General features: G+C 38.9%; 1 protein-coding gene across 2 annotated transcripts; it reads left to right on the top strand.

The window, feature by feature from the left end:
* Window positions 1-104: 104 nt before the first annotated feature.
* LOC309592461 (OCIA domain-containing protein 1-like) lies at window positions 105-18,208 on the top strand. 2 transcript variants are annotated; one of them, XM_082315876.1, is made up of 8 exons: window positions 105-209; window positions 1,036-1,120; window positions 4,760-4,813; window positions 5,281-5,328; window positions 9,689-9,818; window positions 12,225-12,433; window positions 13,802-13,951; window positions 16,792-18,205. In XM_082315876.1, exons 1-8 carry the CDS (start codon window positions 159-161, stop codon window positions 16,827-16,829), a joined length of 765 nt encoding a protein of 254 aa, XP_082172002.1. In that variant the 5' UTR covers window positions 105-158; the 3' UTR covers window positions 16,830-18,205. The 2 variants fall into 2 exon arrangements, with proteins under 2 accessions (XP_082172002.1, XP_082172003.1); XM_082315877.1 differs by lacking the exon at window positions 4,760-4,813 and having other exon boundaries at window positions 16,792-18,208.
* Window positions 18,209-19,568: the final 1,360 nt, after the last annotated feature.

The following is a 19,568-nucleotide window of genomic DNA, read 5'->3' as shown; positions in this document are numbered from 1 at the left end:
CCGGGGCAACCGCCGCGGGCCGCCATGGCGGGGCCGGGCGCCCCCAGCGGCTGCCCCTCCGCCGCCGCCTGCACGCATGCGCACGGAGCCAGGGCGGCGAACAACGTCCCGTCGACTTCCGGGTCAGCGGTCGTTCACACTGCCCTCCCCGCCCCGCCATGGAGGCCGGGCAGGGTCCCGGCGGCGGGGAGGTCGGCGATCCGGCCGAGGTACTGTCGTTCTTTCGTTCGGCGGCCCTGCCTGTGGGAAACCGCCAGAGCTGTGCGGGGAGCCCGGTGGGGCTTGGGGTTGTTTCTGCTGAGGGTGAGGCGGCAGGCCCGGGGGCTGCGCACGCCCTCCGCGGGCCGTGGAGGGGGGATTCCTGTCAGCCTTTCGCCCGCCCCTGCCCTGAGCTCCCTGGCGGCCCGCGGAGGCGCGGGGACGGTGCCCTTGAGGCCTTCCCGGCGGCCTTTCGGGGGGGGGGGGGGTCCCGGCAGGAGGTGTTCCTCCCGGTACCGGCGGCCTTCTCGCATCTGCCCTTCTCCCGGTCGGCGATCTGGCAGGGTGCCTGGTCGCACGCCTTTCACGACAGGAGAGGGTCACGCACCTTTGGGAGAAACTTCTCGCCTGCTGGCAAAACAGCTGGCCAGCTTTCACTAAATATATCCGTGTAAACGAACAACGCCCATCGTGTAATCAAAACCCTGACAAATATTTTTAAAAGGGATTTAATGAACTGTCAGAATTCAACAATTTGGAAGGCTGGTTGCAAGGACCAAAGCAGGCTTTTCTTAAGAAAAAAAGAGTAGACCGAGTTGGGATTTGAGACTGCACAAAATATTTTCTGCCCTCTTGTCTGTTTTGTAGAAGCATTGGATTTTTTTTAATGATATATTTCATGTGACATTTATAGACAAAAAGCACTGGTTCCTTAAGTATAGCTGTGATAAAGTACGGGCACTACCAGGTGTGAAAGTTAGACAAAGTTCTTGATTGAAGAATCCCCCCAAACCTTTCTTTTGCTCATTCTTTTCTAATTTGTTTCCCTAATGAAAGAGGGAAGTACCTAAGCCTTATGTGCCAACAGAGGAGGAAAGGAGACTCCTCAAGGAATGTGCTGAAGAGAGTGCCCGGTATAGAGGTGAGTTCAGTTTGCTGGTAAACTTGGTTTGCTGTTCGTGCACCCTTTGTTTTTGTTATTATATGAGGCATTAAGGAAGGCAGGCCCGGGTCAGTGTATCACAACAGTTTATTAACAAGCTTCACGTGGTCTAAAATTTCATCCCAGTAAATGTTGATCCATGTAGGATTTTCATTTATTGGGAGCTTGCAGGACAGGACTTTTGTAAAACGTGCAACATGTTTTCTAAGCTTTATGCTTTATAGCAAGATCCCTTCATATTTTAAATTAATATGCTTATTAAAAGTCTGAAAATAGATATAATTAATGGAATCTCTGTTTTATTTATGTATCTGAATATTCTTTTTTTTCTTATTTATATATTTTTATTTTAAATTTTTTTGTTATCTTTATAATGCAAGAATAAAATAGTTTAGCTTAGAACCATTGCTTTCCATGTTTCTGAAGACTTGTGAGGAGAACAATGTATAAGTAGTCACTCAGCTCAATTTTTGGAGAAAATTTCTGTGTCTGCGCATGGCCAGACATTTGGGCTTTTTTCCCTGTAAATAAAAGCTGAGATTCTCAAGGATGATTCTGCAGTCAGTAATGATTTCTGTACTACAGCTAGTATACAGGAATAATAAACTTGCATTGATTTCACAGAGTACTTTGTGTCTCAATTTATTTGAAATATCAGGGTTATGTTGGGGTTTCTTTTCCACAAAACATTGAGAATTGATGGCATTACTTCTTAACATTGTTTCTGTGATCCAAAGGTTCAAGACGTACCTGTTTTTCATACACGGGTCAAGAGGTTTGACCAAGCCTTCTGTTGTGATTGTTACCCACTGTTTTATTACACAGTAGATTACTCCTGATGCTGATAGGTGGCTTAGCAGAAACCAGGAAGGATGAAGAATTTAGCAGCTGATTTGCTAAATTTAGCACCCTGGGGCTCTGATTTCTCCTGGCAGCCAGTACTTTGAGGGGCAGCTTCAAAGGCATTATGATTTTGAATTTACGATTCAAAGTTCTGCTTTATCTTTCTCCGTTGCTTTGGCATTCTCCTCTTCCGTTTTTATTTAAATACCTGGAAACCTTCAGATTGTTTGCTAAAATCTAGCTATGTTCCTTATATTTTCATAAGTGAAAAGAGTCAGGTTCATTAGTAGTAAGTTGATGATTGGTTATGGCTTATTGATAACCTCTCTCCTGGAAGACAAGAGCGGAGGGAGGTGTTTGTTCTTGAGGTGTTCTGCTGTGAGTTCTTGATTGGCAACGTAACTTACTGCCCTGTGCATCTTTATACAGAGACTGAAGAAATAACATGAAGGTATTGTTGAGAAGTCCCAAATTAGTTTCTTCAGTAATTTCACTTTAGGGAGCTACAAGAATGATTGAGAGATTTTTTCAGGAGTTGTGTGCTGTGCTCTTATCTCACTGGGAGAGCCTAAGGCCTGTTGCTGTTCTTGGTATTCACGGATATTGCTATAAGTTTGTGTATTTTCAGTTTGTTTATTCAAATTTCAAGCTGTAGCCAATTTTTACCAGTTCTTACAAACCCTCTCTGTTTTGCAGTAGTTTCTGTTGACAGCTTCTATTTCAGAAATGCTTGCTAGTCATTTCATAATTCAGTTTAATATATGCTTTACTGGTATTACTAATTTTTAATCACATTATCATACAACATAAATTCTAATACTGTAAAAATTCACATTACAACCTACAAATTTATCCTTCGCCCTTTTAATCTCACTAACAAAATCAAACCAGGTCGGTACAATTTTTTTCCCCATAAACCTATTTTGATTAGGGTACATTACATTCCCATCCTTAATTATGTGCTGTTGATGTATCAGCCTTCCATTACTTTTCCTAGAATTTATTCTGTTCCTGAAGCAGAAAAAGTACTTTTTGCCCATAGAAGTGAAAAGCATTGATATTTTATGATCTATTAAGCTGCTTTTGTTTTTTTTTCTACACTTGAATAATTATTAATTTTTATTTATGAACCCAATTTTCATTTACATATTACTCTTTTAATTTCTAGTTACCATTTTAGGTCATTTATATGCTCACATACTAGCAGCTGTTTCCACTGAAGTGCGTAACCTGCCTTTGATGTCTGGAATATTTGTGTTGGGCCTATAAATCATGTCAAACCTCTAAGGGTTAGACTGAAGTCCTCTGTAATAAGTTCTTTTGGATTTTTTTTTTTTTTAACATCACCCCCCCCCCCCTTTTTTTTTTCTCTTACAATTTAGCTTCAAATCTACACTGCCATTCTATATCTCAGAAAATCTAGAACTCTAAATTTTGGAAAATCTAGGTCTAGAATCTCTAAAAGCATCAGGGTTTTAATCTTTAATAGATTGGAAGATTTTGTTCTCTATTTTGAAGTGTTACTGTAATCTTGCTTGTGAACCAAGGAGCCAATACTTTTTCTTAAAAGTGACATCCAGTCATATTTACCCTAAAATGCTGGTGGGATTCCTAACCTAGTTTAGACCCGTCAGAATTTGTGAAGGAATAAACTGTTAGTTTGCAAAGTATATTTTAATACTGCGTTGTCCAAATTCTAAAAAATAAAATTTATCTTCAAATATGGACTTAATTACCAGACTGTGTGCATCAAAACACTATAAACATCTAGTGCTGTTGCAAAAATTTCTCCTCTAGGTAAAGGTAAAGTCTTGAGCCTTTTTGTAACATCTACATTTTCAGACTTACTTAAAAGGTAATTTCATTATGACATATCTAAATGTTTAATGTAATTAACTTTAGTCTTCTGTCATGTTCGTTATTTCAGTGTCGCTGTATCTTGTGTAGGTGTGGTGGTCTTTACGAATATTTTGAAAGTTAATCCTCCCAATATCATAATTATCATTGCTTGAAATAAGCATTCCTTTTGTTTCTTGCCATCTTCAGATGCTTCGTGCCACCTGAACTCTTTCAATATGATAAAAACTGACATGAACTGTTAAGCTGATTGTGATAGGCAGTACTGCTGTTCCCTGTTTGTTGTCTTCTCTGCATTCCTCACCCTACCCCTGAGTTGTATATTTTGATCTGTAAGCTACAGAAAAAGCTGCGCTGTTCTTTGATTTGCTGGTGAATAAAACAGGTTACCTAATTTTAATCAATGTAGTTTATATCTCTCTAAGAGTTAGACTTTTTCCAAAGTTCTTATGTTAAAACAAAATCAAGACTTTTGGTTATCAAAAATTTTAGAGGCAGGGGCCTCTATGTAAGTTGCCTTCCGTCCTGAAGAACAGTGTATGCTTCTCTGGTTTAAAGTTCTGCATCTTGATGCTGTAGCAGTTGTAGCTAGACCTGGAATCTTGTCCTTAGAGCTTTATCCCATCTGGCGTTGGCTTTTGTATTTTAGGAAGCATGAAGTCTAATGAAGACAGGATGTCTCATTAACTGGTACTGCATAATTTGTAGTAGGTCTTAAAAACTGGAATCGAGAATGTTTCAGAATTTATATACATTTTGCTAATCATATATATATCTTATACATATTTTTGTATATTATATATCTTATATAAGTGAGCTTAGTATGGTCTAGCAACTCTCATTTTATTACATATTTTGTTAAATATAGTTGAAAATATTGAAAATAATATTTTAAGCAACTTTTCTTCTTCTTCACAGCTTTTCCTCTGGCTGCAGCGAGCATGCTTGCTACTAGTTTCTTAATTAGGAAAGGTAAAGTGTAAACATACTTCGGGTTAATTTGGATTTGCTCACATGAAATATATTTCTGCTGTTAATAAAGTTACTGTAATAATATAATGTCTAATCTACTTTTAATTAAAAGTTGTTCAGACTCTTCAGCTACATGACTTGCAGTGTGCCTAAAACTAAAGAAAGAGCACAACTTTAAATTAAAATCAAATTCATGTTCATTTTATGTTGTTTGACAGATGCAGTATCTCAGTGATTACGAAACAATACATTCTACAGTGTGTAGTAATACCGTGTGTGATATGATTAAAGAGGTAATTCTTAGATCTTAATAGTTTTAGGGGGAATTCAGATGTTAGGTTTTCTTGAATTTTCTTCAACATTAAGTGTAAAAGAGTAAGATGCTACCTACAAACATAATTACAGTTGATGTTTTTCAGCTTAATTCTTAATAACTTATTACTAATTACTTTGATCCTCATTTTCAGGTGTTCTAAGAGATAGCTCAAGATTTGGCTCTTTTACGAAAGTTGCGTGTAAGTAAAAGCTACATACAAATTCAGCTTGTGTTCGTGCCTTAGATTCTGGGGTCTGCTACACAGATGTAACTCCCATGAGACTAGCTGGCTGATTCACTGTGATTCCACTCTGTAGAATTATGGAATCGTAGAATATCTCAAGTTGGAAGGGACCCATAAGGATCGTCAAGACCAACTCCTTGCTCCCTGCAAGGACTACCTAAAACTAAACCATAAGACTAAGAGCATCATCCAGACAGTCCTTGAACTCTGACAGGCTTGGTGCCGTGACCACTTCCCTGGGGAGCCTGTTCCAGTGACCAACCACACTCTCAGTGAAGAACCTTTTCCTGATGTCCAATTCGAGCTTCCCCTGATGCAGCTTCATTCCATTTCCTTGTGTCCTATTGCTGGTCACCAGAGAGAGGAGGTCAGCACCTCCCCCTCACTGCCCGCCTTGAGGAAGTTGTTGACTGTGATGAAGTCACCCCTCAGCCTTCTCTTCTCCAAGCTGAACAAGCCAAGTGACCTCAGCCACTCGTCTTGCCCTTGAGAGTCTTGCCCTTGAGAGTCTTGCCCTTGAGAGTCTTGCCCTTGAGAGTCTTGCCCTTGAGACCTTTCACCATCCCGGTTGCCCTCCTCTGGAGATGCTCTAATAGTTTGATGTCCTTATATTGAGGCGCCCGAACCTGCACACAGTGCTCGAGGTGGGCCCACACCGGCGCAGTGTAGAGTGGGACAGTCACCTCCCTCGACTGGCTAGCTGTGCTGTGCTAGCTTGATGCACCCCAGGACACAGTTGGCCTTCTTGGCTGCCAGGGCACACTGTTGACTCATATTTAACTTGACATCAACCCAAACCCCCAGATCTCTTTCCATGGGGCTGCTCTCCAGCCTCTCGTCCCCCAGTTTGTATGTATAACCAGGATTACCCTGTCCCAGGTGGGGAATCGGGCACTTACAGAATCGTAGAATCAATGCTTAAGTCGGTACGACTGTTGCTGAAGACAGGAGTAAACGATCTGATATATCTGGTGAATAAGTTTCACCTTGCTAGTTAATTCTATCGGCCAGCAACTTTTTAGCTGTGTTTCTTAACTGTAACATCTCATACTGCAAGAACCTATTCAATGTCAAGAGGTAGAGCATTTCATTTATTCACCATCTTTGAATTTGTGCAGCACATTTTGGACAAGTTTTGTCTATAGGCTTTCCATAAAATTGTAACATTTGGAATACGCTTGGCAAGTGTCATGTAAGAATTTAAGATAAGAACAAACATTGTAAATAGATACTGTACAAGCTTACTTTAAATTACTTTGCCAGAGTACCGCCACCCTTCCCTTCCTAATTTGAAGGTCTTTATTCATGCATCGCACTTGTCCCATTCAGGCTATTTTAGTGCCTTTTTTTCCTGGACATTATGTATGTACAATTGTAGGAAAACAGAAATTTCACGTGAATGATTTTGGATTAAGTATAATCAAAATTAAATTAATAAATTAACCTTTTCAATGTAATACATGACAGCAAAACAGGAAGTTGCCATCTTGCCAATCTGCCCAGATACAGCCAGTTACTCTTACAGTTTACTTAAGTGGGAAGAGGGTAAAACCAATGATTTGTGGTGAAGGAAGTGTTGTTTAAGCAGATAAATGAATGTGAGAGACTAGGGCTGCCATTTGTTTATCCTGAATTCTGCTTGCTTTCTTTGAAGGCCAAACAATGTTATAACACAAATGTTTCTAATAAATAATAGAATTACCATTTCCCTGATATCTCCTAGACGTTTCTAGTTAAGGGCTACGTTCCTCCTATTTAATAGAACTAAGTTGATAAATCAGGGGAAAAAATAAGGAGCAGCTGGACCAAACCAGCTACTCCTGGTGTTAAGGTTCTAAACCAAAATACTTATGGCTTCTTTTCGATGTGTACTAGGTAGGTATATGGACTTTTGTTTTATACTAGAAGAGTTTTCCATAAAGTGTGTGCTTTAGTTGTTTTTCAGTAGGTAACTTCGTGTGATTTATGTGACTTTTAAATACGGGGATTTTTCTGGGACACAGTTGGAATATAAAAGGCCTGAGTTAAGCAGTTTTCGTTTCATCCTCATATTGTTTAGGTCAGATGCCCCTACTGTCTACAGGATCTTCCTGAAAACTATTGCCAGGGACATAGTTTACAGGTCCAAATTGTGTCTCATAATTTAACTGTACATTCCTTCTGCAGTGAAATCTGATTAAAGGAAGCAGTGCAGTTGTGTTTTGGTTTGGTTTTTTTTTCCTCCGTGAGTTCTGAAAGAAGAGCATATGCAATTCCAGGCACCGGTGCTAGCTCATAGCTAGCTGATGTTAAACAACAGTAAGACAGTTCAAGGCAGTTCTTGCTTTTCTGGTGTCACTGACGTGAGCATACTGCTTCTGCATCTATTGAGTACAATAGTCTGTCTTTGATAATGGTGTGTGTCACTTGTGGTTGTTAGATTCTTTTTCTGAAGAGTATCTATGCCTGATTACAGTACTTGGTCTTTTAGATCTAACTAATGTAGTTGAGTCAGGCTTTTTTTTAGTCTCCATCTTTCATCTTTCCCTGCTTTGCCCCTCTTGGTTTTATGTGGAAGTTGAGAGGTGTTTTCATTTTCTAGATAGGAACTTTCAGATTCCAGGATGTTCTTCTGCCTATGGGAATTACTTGTAACTTTTCTCAGTAGTCTTCTAGGCACTCTGACAATTTAATGGAACTTCTAGTTAGTCGTGACTGATACGCTCCATTGACAGCATCTCCTTCAGCATAGCATAGAGCTATTGGTCCTCTATCGCTCTTTGGCAAAGAAGGGTAAGAAAGATCCATATGTCCTACTTCATGTTAGCCTGCAGTGGGACCTGGCCTCTTTTATCTGTCTCTGATCAGCTTCTCCTAGGTCTTGTTACAGTGAATACAGAAGAAGCAGAGAGCAACAATATCTAATTTACTGTGCTAATTTTGAAAATGTGGGTCATCTGGCTGTTAATTCTGTAACAAGAGAAGCCAAAGAGTTTAGCCAATAATTACTTTGGGTGAAACATCTTCCAGAGAGATGCTTCCACTTTTCTTGACTGGAAGGCCTCAAGAAAAGGAGACTTCCTCTTTGTAATTTATGCCAAAGATTAATCACTTTTGCTGCTTAGCTTCATTTTGCTAAATATTTAGTTTGAAGTCTTGTTGGGCTGTTTTTCCTTTTAGGGGCTTGTAATTTTTCCCTTTGTGCATATTTATAGCGTTTGAGGTGTCTTCCAATTTTTTTGACCTGCTAAACAGCTAAACCCTTACATTTCTCATTTTTAAACTTCACTCATGGTTGTGGCTGTCCTTCTCTTTTCCCTTGGAAAAGAATTGTTAACCTCCTTTTGAAAATACAGGCATTAGAACAGGAATCACAATTTCAGTACCAGTACAGCAGGGTAGGGTAAAATCCCCTTTTATATTGATTCCCAAGCGATGTAATCTACAGTGTGAGGACCTCAGGGGATTAATGCTACTGGTAATTAACTCCTTCCTGACTCAAAGATGATTGAGAGTCTTTAGTCTTTGTATTTAGAAAATACTCATTGCTTATGAGAGAAGGACCTAGTCCTTTTCTCCTACAAAGTCAACAACAAAACTTGTGTTAATTGCCATTGAATCCTTCATGCTCCTGCATACTCCGTTTGACCTACTCATAAAACTTGAAGGAGCCAGTTGATGGAAATCATCAGTTTTAAGCCCAGAAAGAACTATCATGATCATTTATTCTTGTGTCCTGTCAAACAGATGAAAATATCTCATGCACTAAATTGAAAGCATTTGCCTAGAGATTGTGAGGGTTCAGCTAATTGAGTTGTTTGCCTGCTGGCAACCATATCATGGAATCCTCTTCAGAAGATACTGAGCCTAATCCTAAGTTTATTTAGACTTCTTTTCATACTAGTGAAAGCCTTTTCAAGATCTGACTGTTCTGATGGATTAAATTAGCAGAATTTACTACCTTTGTTTATTCCTGACTGTTTTATCTTCTTTGATAGTTAATTGTTATTTCTGGATCTTGGGAAAAACTGATTGCAATTATTTTTCTTTTTTCATCACCTTTTGTTCATCAAGTACTAGCTGAAACCATCTGATGCTCATGCCATGTCTAAATCATTGCTTTATGTCTCTGTTCAGCTGTTGCATTTGGGTTCAGTACCCTTTGTCTGCAAAAGAAGCAGAGAGAGATGATTACTGCATGTTTTTCGTTTAGATCTACATTGTTTTTTTTCTTTTATTCAAGATACTGTATAATTTATTTGAAATGATTATTTTAAAAGTATGTTGAATGTTATGATACAGCATATAAACCCGTCCTTTTTTTCTTTCAAAAAAGTTGCTGGAATGTGTGGATACCTGGCTGGAAAGATATCCTACTTGCCAATCTGTAGCGAGAAATTTAAGAAACTGAAGGATTCCCCAATAGGAGATGTTCTACGACAAGCTCAGAGACATAGTTCACATAAGTAAGAATTTAATTCTCTTTTAAATTTAAATCTTATTCTTGAATAGGACATTTTAAACGCTAACAGATCAAGGCTACATTTGCAGCTTTCGAAGACCTTCGGAGCTGCACCTTGCCTCTTTCCGTTATTACCCCAAATCTACCACTTTCAGGAAGCTGTATCTGTATCAGCTGGCCAGCTGGAAAACACACCTTTTGAGCTCTTTACATACAACTGATCACTTTGAGGAGTAGAAGAAGAAACATTTTACTTAGCAAAATCTATTCCTTGTAAATTAAGGTGGTGTTTTCCTGTGGAATTTACGTACAGTAGTGTGACAGCAGAAGTTGCCTCCTTAGTTTAGAAGTAAACTAAGTTAACTGAAATAAAATAGTGTTACATTCTGGAAGTTTTTCCCATAGTTTAGTTTGATTGAAGTAGGAAGAGGGTGGAAATGATTTCAGTGTTTATCAAAGGAAAGAGCTCAGTAAACAATATCAGCCCAGGAAGAAGCATGGTGGTCAAACTTACTGCTGTTTGTTTAAATCCTTTACATCTGTAACAGCATTATGCTGTACATATGAGAAACTCATCAGGTTCTTAAAACTATTTCCTGTTTTGTTCCAAAATGTTTTCTACTTCAAGTGGTTTTTAATTGCAAACTGCTTTCGGAATATCTCACTTAAACCCTTGATTCAAAACTGGGAGAATAGTGTTTGGATAGTGAGTAGTAGTCCTGCTATGTATGTGCTAAGCTTTGTTAAATGTTTATAAAAGACTTGATTAAATTCTTAATTACTTTATAAATTCAGATTTATGACAGTTTTGTCTGCAAGATTTCCCTTTATTCTGAAATGTTTACATTTTTATGGCATCAAACATAATTTTAGGAATTACCTCTTTATACGTTTGTTGTATAAACTCAGCTGAATTGGAGCTGGACTTGTCCCTTCACTCCCCTCCAGCTTCTAATAAGAAATTGTCATGATCATTAACTGTGTTCACTCTAGGTGAGAACCTGTTTAAATGCCATCATCTGCTGCCCCAATAAGTCCCTTCAACCTTTAATGGCCCATTCTTTTGTGTCTGTAAAATTTTATTTCTTAAGTGATAAATTCCTTTCTCTCTTCTCTTCTCTTCTCCTCTTCTTTCTTTCCTCTTCTTTCTTTCCTCTTCTTTCTTTCCTCTTCTTTCTTTCCTCTTCTTTCTTTCCTCTTCTTTCTTTCCTCTTCTTTCTTTCCTCTTCTTTCTTTCCTCTTCTTTCTTTCCTCTTCTTTCTTTCCTCTTCTTTCTTTCCTCTTCTTTTTTCTTTCCTCTTCTTTTCTCTCTTCTTTTTTCTTTTCTTTTCTTTTCTTTCAGTGATTAATTTAAATTCATTCAAATTGCATTCTTGTCCATACGTGCTACTCTTTTATGCCAGCAACAGAAATCATTACATTTTCATGGTCATCATACATCTACTGATTAATGTATTTTGGTAATTCTGATTTGCAGTTAAAAATAGGTAGGGAGCTAGAAGATTAGATAGTTCTTTAAAGCTCTGTTTGCATATACTTTATAATTGAGGCAATAAAATGGCTTAGTTTTGTATGTTTATTGTGAGAATAAAACAAAGACTAGTTGCAAACGTTTTTCATATTTAACTAAAACTACAGCTAAGCAGAAATTTAAAGTAAAAAATGAATAAATACTCTAGAGACATTCTAATGGCATTCTTGACAAAGAGACATGTTGTGTAGTGGTTTGCAGGGTCATTCCGAGTATGTAGCGAATGCTTTAGAATATCAGGCATCAGTTTCCAGAATATTCTTTACATGATCTTACCTTCCTCTCTTAAGAGAAAATTCGTTAATGTTTCTGCTGAATTCAGCAACTCGGTAAACCTTCATAGTTTAATTTCCCCAAGACAGCTCTTCATTCTCCTTTTCTTCTGCTGTTCAGTACTGATCAATTACAGCAGCTTCTAATGATGAAGGGTTTTAAATTGCAAATTCTTCCTAAAAGGCCTTTAAAAATAACTATAGTTCATGCTACCACTAGTTACATGGGCACACCCTGTACTATTTGTGTCTGATGTGTTTTTTCTGTCTGAGGACTCCCTGGGGGAAGGATTGTCATTTTTGTCTTGTAAAGTGCAAAACACTTTGTCTCTTTTGTCTTCTGTTCTGGAGATTTTCAGGTGTGAGATAAGTTTCTGGGAGGAAGGGAAGAGTGTTGGGAAAGGGACTATACAGATCTTTGCAATGTACAAGGGGGGAAAAAAAAAAAAAGTACCCCAAACTTTTTTTTTTAAGACGATAATTCATGTTGGAAACTAAACCACTTAAAATAAAAGTATTTTCTTGAGCTGCACGTATTGTTACTCTTATAGTTCCCTTTTTAACTTCAGTATTTCTGTATTTAATATTTAATTGTATTATTTTCCAGCCGTTCCAGTCGGAAATCTGAATTTTCAGACACACCTTCTCAGTCTTTTACTGAATCTTCTTCTCCAAGAGCTGAATTCCCACTTTCTTCTAGCTATTCAGATGATTATAGTTCAACAGATAGAGCCCTCTCAAGTTATGAACCCGTTCCATTCAGTGCTTCCCTGAATGAATCTTCACCTACAGGAATTACTGATTACACTGTTCAAGGTGGGTTTTGTCTGAATGCTTAGCAGTTTGTAGTACAATGACTCTCGCCTTTCTCTTAGACACTTCTCTTACTAAACTGTGTATTTGCATCCCGTGCAAACATACATGGTACAATATAGCAGTTTTGAATGAAACAGCTTGAAGTTCCCAGAATTGTTTTTACACAGAAGGTAAATATATGTATTATTTTGTATTCTAACTGCAAACTAAATTCAGGTGGGTTTTTTTCATGTTTTGTAGCTCTAATTGCAAGTAAAGATTGTAAATTAACGTGAAAGGTTTAATCTGTTGTGAAACTAAACCTGCAAAAAACTCAGCCTGACTTGAAGTTCTTTGTGATTGAAATTAAGGTGAATATGCCATCCTTTCACTGCACTAAATAAACCGTAGTCTCTACCATTTGTCTGGTAGCCTTTCTGAGGTTACTCCGTTTTCACCAGCAGTGGTGCTGTAACTGTATACTGCTATAATTCAGTGACATTAGACTGCTTTTTTATAATGTGACAAACATTTAAATCTTCTGAGAACTGAATGCATATTGTGTTCTGTCCGGCAACAGCTGATTTTCTCACGGAGAACTAAAATGGTTTTCAAGTACTGTTCTGTGCAGCTGTTCCCCTCCTTCCAGTATGAACTCTGTCCTCAGCTATTGCAGGGGAAACACGATTCTGAATTCAGGTCTGTCTGCTACACAAAGGAGGAAGTTACTGTCAAGTGCAGAGTTTTGTACTTTGAATTAGGTTGGATTTTTTAACTCCTTTATGGAAAAGGTTTTATTTCACAAAAAAAGTCCTTTCGTGCAACTCGATTTTAGTTATATAAAAGTACCAGATGTAAATGTGTCAAGGAAATTGTAATTACACTTCATCGTAAATATCAATAGTTGGTAGAACCTTAATTATAGAACCAAGATTCTGCGTTATAAACGTAGATAAAATAATGAAATGTTTATCAGATGACATATGATGGATGTAGTCCTAATTCTTTGAAAGCAGAATTTGAAGCCTGAATGCAAACACTTGACCTTCACTTAGATTTCTCTTCAGAAATCATACGAAATGTGTGATTATCATAAATGTTACATAAATGACCAGAACTATTTTGTCCATCAGCAACACATGGTGGTTAGGATTTCCTTTGGGTAAAATGAAGAAAAGGAGTTAACTGCCAATCTTCCGAAGCAGTTTGACAAAATGAAAAGGATAAAAGGAATGGATTAATTAAAGACCACGTACATTCTCATTGCAGTTGTCATGCTCCTTTTCATTTGGGACTGAGCTGTAATTAACTGGCATTCTAGAATAGGTTGTAGCCAAGTTTTGGTGTGTGAGGCCATTTCTAGTATTTTGGTGCTTGTTTTGTTTTCAGATCCTGCTCCAATTCCAGAAGAAAGTCGTAAAAAAAAGGGCATCACGTATGAGGAATTAAGGAATAAACACAGAGGGACATATGAGGTAATGCTACCACCAAAGGCAGAAACTCCAAGCAAGTTTTCACAGGAAAAACCAGTTAAGGAAGGTAATATACTGATTTACTGAGATACATAGTAAATTCGGATATTGGCAATAATGTTAAAAATGGCTTAATTCTGCTTACCCTTTAAGCAATTTATTTTTACAGCATCTGCAGCTATCTCATATGTGATGCAGTCTGTAGTTTCATATTTCAAATTAATTCTTTTTTCAAAAATATTGATCTTCCAGTAGCAAATTATAATGCCTCTTCTCCAGCGGTATTGCTTGGTGCCAGACTGAAAATATCATAACTTTTGCTTTATTGAATATATCGAGCAACCTCCTTCAACAAAGAATTCTGTGAGCTCAGAGCTATACTGAAGAGTTTTAGCTGTGGAAGGGGGTGTATGTTTTAGATAGCATTGTTCTCTCAAAATAGAGCACACGGTCGATGGTTTTGAAGGGGGGGGTATTATTTTTATGAATTGTTTCATGTGGAATTAGAGGATTTCTATAGAGGCATTGTTTGTAGAGGTTCATTTTCTACATTAAAACTCAAAGGAAGGAAACGGTATTTGGCAGCAATATTGAGATTTGTTTTCGCAGTGAAAAACAAAACTTCACACAGCAAAATAAGAATGCAATGTCCTGAAGAATAAGATGCCATTCAGTCAACTTTTTGACTCAATCAGTTTTTTTGAAAAGGAGACACAGAAGCGATTCATCATTGCTTGCCCTAGAACTTCTTTATTTAGTCTTGACATCTGTGAAGATGATGTTAGCAAGAGGAATGTTTTACCATGTAACACACTGCTGGACGAGTCAGCTTGAATCGTTTGGGTTCCTATGCAGTGTCCAGTCTTACCGATCACGTTGCGACAAGATTTGTAGGAATAGTTAATGTCTCCAATCAGGCATAACAGGTGGTAATAAGTATAAAAAAGTGTATTAATGCAAAAAGTTCTGAAGCAGTAATAGTAAGATTTGGAAGAGTGTTGCTTAAGAGCGTCAGTCTATTTCGTGCTTGTGAATTACTTTCTCCAGATCATCTGTCTTTGGACAGATCTACATGGTCTTGAAATAAAAATTATAAACTATTATTGGGAAATGACTTAAATCGGTTATTTCAAGGATGAAAGCCTTTTTCTCTTATCATGTGACTATGCCAAATGAGACATTAAAAAACTTTTGAAGCTGTAGTTTCAGATTGCTTCTAAATTCATTAATTTACACAACATTTCTTTTTCAAGGTATTTCTCCACAAATAGAAAGCCTAAACATGTCACTTGAAAACCATACAGGGAAATCTGAAGCAGCATTCTGCAAACCTTGCCGTATTCCATGGCAAATCTTGTGGCTGTGGAATGAGAATATGCATTCGTTGTTTTAGTTTTAGTTATTTGAGGTCTATAAAAGACCTCTATAAAATGTTGATCAAATATTGCATTCTGTCTGTTATGTGTCTGTGTTCCATTTGATGGTTATACTCAGGCTTTGAGAACAGAACTACACTGAGCAGTTCACGAGGTTTGTAAATAAACTTTTAAGAGTAGCTCTTTGGATTTTTAGGGAAAAAGAGTAAGGAGGGAATACACAAGTTCAGAAACGTTTTACAAGGGGAAGCACATTTAAATCTACAGTTCAGGGATTCTACTGATGTTGCGGGCTAAGATCTAATTCAGCTTCTTGTGTCACCCTGGACCCGTTACTTGTTGTCGCCTGTTCATACGTCCCAAGTCATTACCCCTTTGTTCATCCTCTGACCTCTGTGTCATAGGAACCAGACTAGCAAATAGCAGACAGTGGGTTCTGCCCTCTGGTGCAAGGACATAGGGGAAAACAAACCATGCTTCAACCAGTTTTAAGCAGTCCCTAACTTCCATCTGCTGGTGCCTTCTCCATTCATTGTCACCGTACAAATACGTGCAGCTGCATAGTGAGCTGGACGGGACCATTTTCCAGGGAATGAGCGCCGCCTGCTCAGTGGCCATGGCTGATAGAAATGGAAATCAAATTGTACCTTGAGAGAGCTGCTCATTGTGCCTCGCTGCAGTGTCAGTCGGCTTAAAAGAGATTTGTCAGTGCGTTATGCTAAGTTTGCTGACATCTCGCTGAAACAAGGACCGTGCGTTCTGCTCTGTTCCACTGGTTCTCCTGCAGCTAGGCATTAATAAACAGCGGGCTTAGCGATTAACCTGCAAGTAGCTTTATAAAGGGGTGCCTGACAAGCGTCAGCCCTCCTGCTGGACTGTACGGGTCCATCCCGTACCCTGTCAGTGACGGCAGTCAGTTACAGGCTGCTTTGCAGCTCACTTTCAAGAGAGCATCTTTTCACTTTCTGGTCATTGTTCAGTTACGCACAACGTACTTCGGAATAAATCCATTAAGACCAGTACCCTGTTTTTTACTCTCTGACTCACTCCTATGCTAAAGGAAGCTGCCAAATAATAATGGCTGAGTAGTTTCCTAGTAGGGATTACTGGGTTTTGTTTGTCTGTCTTTGAACGTGTTTTTAACTATCCTGAATCCATCCAATTGCGCACGTAACTAGATTAAGTAGCCCCATTATTTATCATAACATTCCTTGCCTGTTTCCTCCAATTGTCTTCGTTTCATCCACATGTTACATTTGTTTCAAAGTAATTACAAATTCTGTAGAGCAGGAATTAGCACAGTAGGCCTCTTGACTGAATATTAATTCATTAAAGAATAATGATTAACAAACTCTTCTCCCCGTTTATTCGAAAGTAGCTTTAATTAAATGTCTGTCGGGATGTGACTGACGCTCTCCCCACTCCCCACTTTAAATGATAATGCATTTCATCATACTTTTCGGCACTGTGTAAGATAAACTTTTGCAGTTAAATTAAGTCATATGTGACTACTTTTTCTTCTTTTCTTTAGTTAAAGTAAATAAATATGGAGATACCTGGGATGAGTAAGAGCTGAATGAAGAACTGAAGAAAACTATCATCCTGTCAGCTAACTTGAACTTCGCCTAGATTAGTCACGAGTATCGGCACCTTTGGTGTGTTCTGCCAGGCACAGCTATTAATAAATGAGGAGAAAATCGTGACTTGCCACCGGAAGATTTAAAAAAAAAAATTATTTAGGCTTAATTTCTTTTAATTTTGCATAAATGGCAAGCGAGGCTATCGTGAGGTGTCATGACTATAAACCATTTGTGCTATTGTTTAAGAATGAAAAGGGTAACTGGCAATAACTAATACAAATGTATAGCAAAAGGTAAAAATATATGTAAATAAATGCAATCACATGTATTGGGAGGGGAAAAACATCAGAATCTTCTCAAATTTCCAAGACTTGCATTAAAAGTTACCTGTAGAACTAACCTCTCACTTTGTTTTGTCTGAAAGGGATATGCTGGAAACCTCAAGGTGTCGTCATGCTTGGTTAGTAATGTTTGGAATAATACTGTGGACTATTCAGGGCGGAAGGGCTGGGGAAGCTAGCCAAACACCCAAGTAAGCACACTTAACTGTTTTTCAAAACTGTTTTCATGGTGCCAGCTGTATCTTTAGACTGATATTCTGCCTTGCCCGTGCTAGGTCTCTTAAGACAGTCATTTCGGAAGAAAATGATTGAATGAAACTGCAGATATTTAAAATAGCTATATTTACGTGGAGGAGGTTAAACCTGACAGTCTCTGGTAAAAGTTTGAATGGTGTCTTGGCTGCTAATACTAGGTTTTGTGTATTTAGCCTTATTTCTCAGTTTGTGCATGTCATGCCAAAACCCCATGTTTCCGGAGAAAAGATCCGGATCAACGGAATATTGCATTATTATTACCCATCAGAAAAGAGCTACGTTGGCAAAACTACTGAAGAGTATTTCCTAATGTTTGCATCGCCTGCTCTGCCTCCGTCAAAGTGGCGTCTTCCATCAGGGATTCTCCTGTTCTCAGCTGCGCTGTTTCATCTGACCGCATGGTGTTTATTTGGGGGGTTTGCCTGTAGGCGGGCAAAACCCACGATGAAGTTGATAGCACAGAAGCATTCCTGACATCCTTGCTGGAGATGAAAAATAACTTACCTACCACGATGAAAAGTCTCAAAGACCTTATTGATTTAGTGGACTAGCAGCGGAGCAGCATGCATGAGAAGATTATTTTGGGGGGTACAGAGCAATCAGCTGAAATGAGGAGGAAAAAAGGGGGAGAAAATGAGAATGCTTAAAGAGCCAAATACTACTTATCATAATAAACCCAGGAATATTGCTTTCAGAAAAGCCCATGTTCTAAAAAAAGGAATGTGCTAATTGGATAATCTTGAAGTTGTATCAAAAATTTAACTTACAGAGAATGCTTCTCGTGGCCGTGACAAGAGAACTGAAAATACACGAAGTCTGCCGGAATTACATTGCTGTGTTTTTTAGTGTGCTGTTCCAAAGCTGATTAGATTGGTCATGAAAATATTCACAAAGTTTCTTAGTTGTGAGTTACACAAGTAACGGGAGGCGGAAGATTTAGGTGATAAAACTAGAGCAGGTTCCTATGGCGGTGGTTTTCCATCTGTCAAAAGAAGAAATGCTTTTTCTCTTGAATGAATGAAAATTTTGGATGAACGAGAATGTCATTCAAACATTGGAGAAAGCCTGCAAGTGAGAAAACGCAGGAGCGGGCTTCTGGCGTTGAGGAAATAACACCACCTAGATGACACAAAGTATTGAACAATAAGCTTGCCAATAAAAATATTTCTTTTTTTTTTTCTGTTTGGGGGGATTTGGGATAATCGTGGGTTTTCTCAAGTAAAAGACTGTAAGGATATAATAACTTTTTTTCCGTCGGGAATCTTAATGCATGCTTATACTGCAAGTTGTTTATTTGTGTAAGGGAGTGACCGTCTCGGGAGGTGACTGTATGAGTTAACGTAAATGCCTCTGCAGCGTGGAGACTCCCTCTGTCCTCGCCATTCCCTCTGAAAGCCACTGTTGTGCCAGTAAACTCACTGACGTGTGAGCAAGTATTTAATAATGCCCGGGAGCCCTGCGGGGGGTGGAAGGGCCCGAGGCGCCCGCGCCCGCCCGCTCTCCGGTTCTCGGTCTCGGGGCATTTGCTGCGCGGCACGCTTGGGTCAGTCCCGGCGGTACCGGCGGCTGCGTGGGTACCCCTGCGCCTGCCTTCTCCCGCTGCGTGCTTCTCGGTACTTGTGCGGTCGTCTCCCCGACAGGGGACCGAGCGGGGAGCGGCGAGTACGGACCAGACGCGGAGGGCAGAGTATTTGACCCGATGCCCTTCTACGTGCTGAAAAGGTAACGCCTACGTCAGACCTGGCTCTCGCAAACTATCATGTTTGGAGAATGCTCATTTTATATGCTGGTAACTGATAACTAGCAGTTAATGTGGTTACCACAGTTCACGTGATTATCAGAAGCCCGTGATCTGAAAATGAGACGTCCTTCAAAGCCTCTTGCCTCAAATTAATATTTTAGGTGGGCAAACACAGCGTCTTATATAAACTGTATGGGAATTCTTTTTCCTTTCTTAGAGGAGAAAATAAAAGGCATATATCGTACGTAATTACCGTTGGCTTAAAAGTTTAATGTCTCCGCTTAAGGTAGCGTTGTGTAAAGAAGATTTCTAAATTGAATATAACGTTTTCATTCTGTTGCATCTAGTTAATACCTGTCGGAGGACATACTTTTTCTTGTACTTGGGAACA

The sequence above is a fragment of the Platalea leucorodia genome, assembly GCF_965183815.1.
Source record: "Platalea leucorodia genome assembly, chromosome: 6".
Lineage (NCBI taxonomy): Eukaryota > Metazoa > Chordata > Aves > Pelecaniformes > Threskiornithidae > Platalea > Platalea leucorodia.
Note: the sequence above shows the minus strand (reverse complement) of the source record. Positions and strands in the feature narration are given on the sequence as shown.

Coding starts and splice junctions, on each gene's coding strand:
- LOC309592461 (XM_082315876.1), top strand. CDS start 159: ATGGAGGCCGGGCAGGGTCCCGGCGGCGGGGAGGTCGGCGATCCGGCC. Junction 1,121..4,759: donor AGAGAGTGCCCGGTATAGAG/GTGAGTTCAGTT, acceptor TCTTCTTCACAG/CTTTTCCTCTGGCTGCAGCG. Junction 5,329..9,688: donor CTCTTTTACGAAAGTTGCGT/GTAAGTAAAAGC, acceptor CTTTCAAAAAAG/TTGCTGGAATGTGTGGATAC.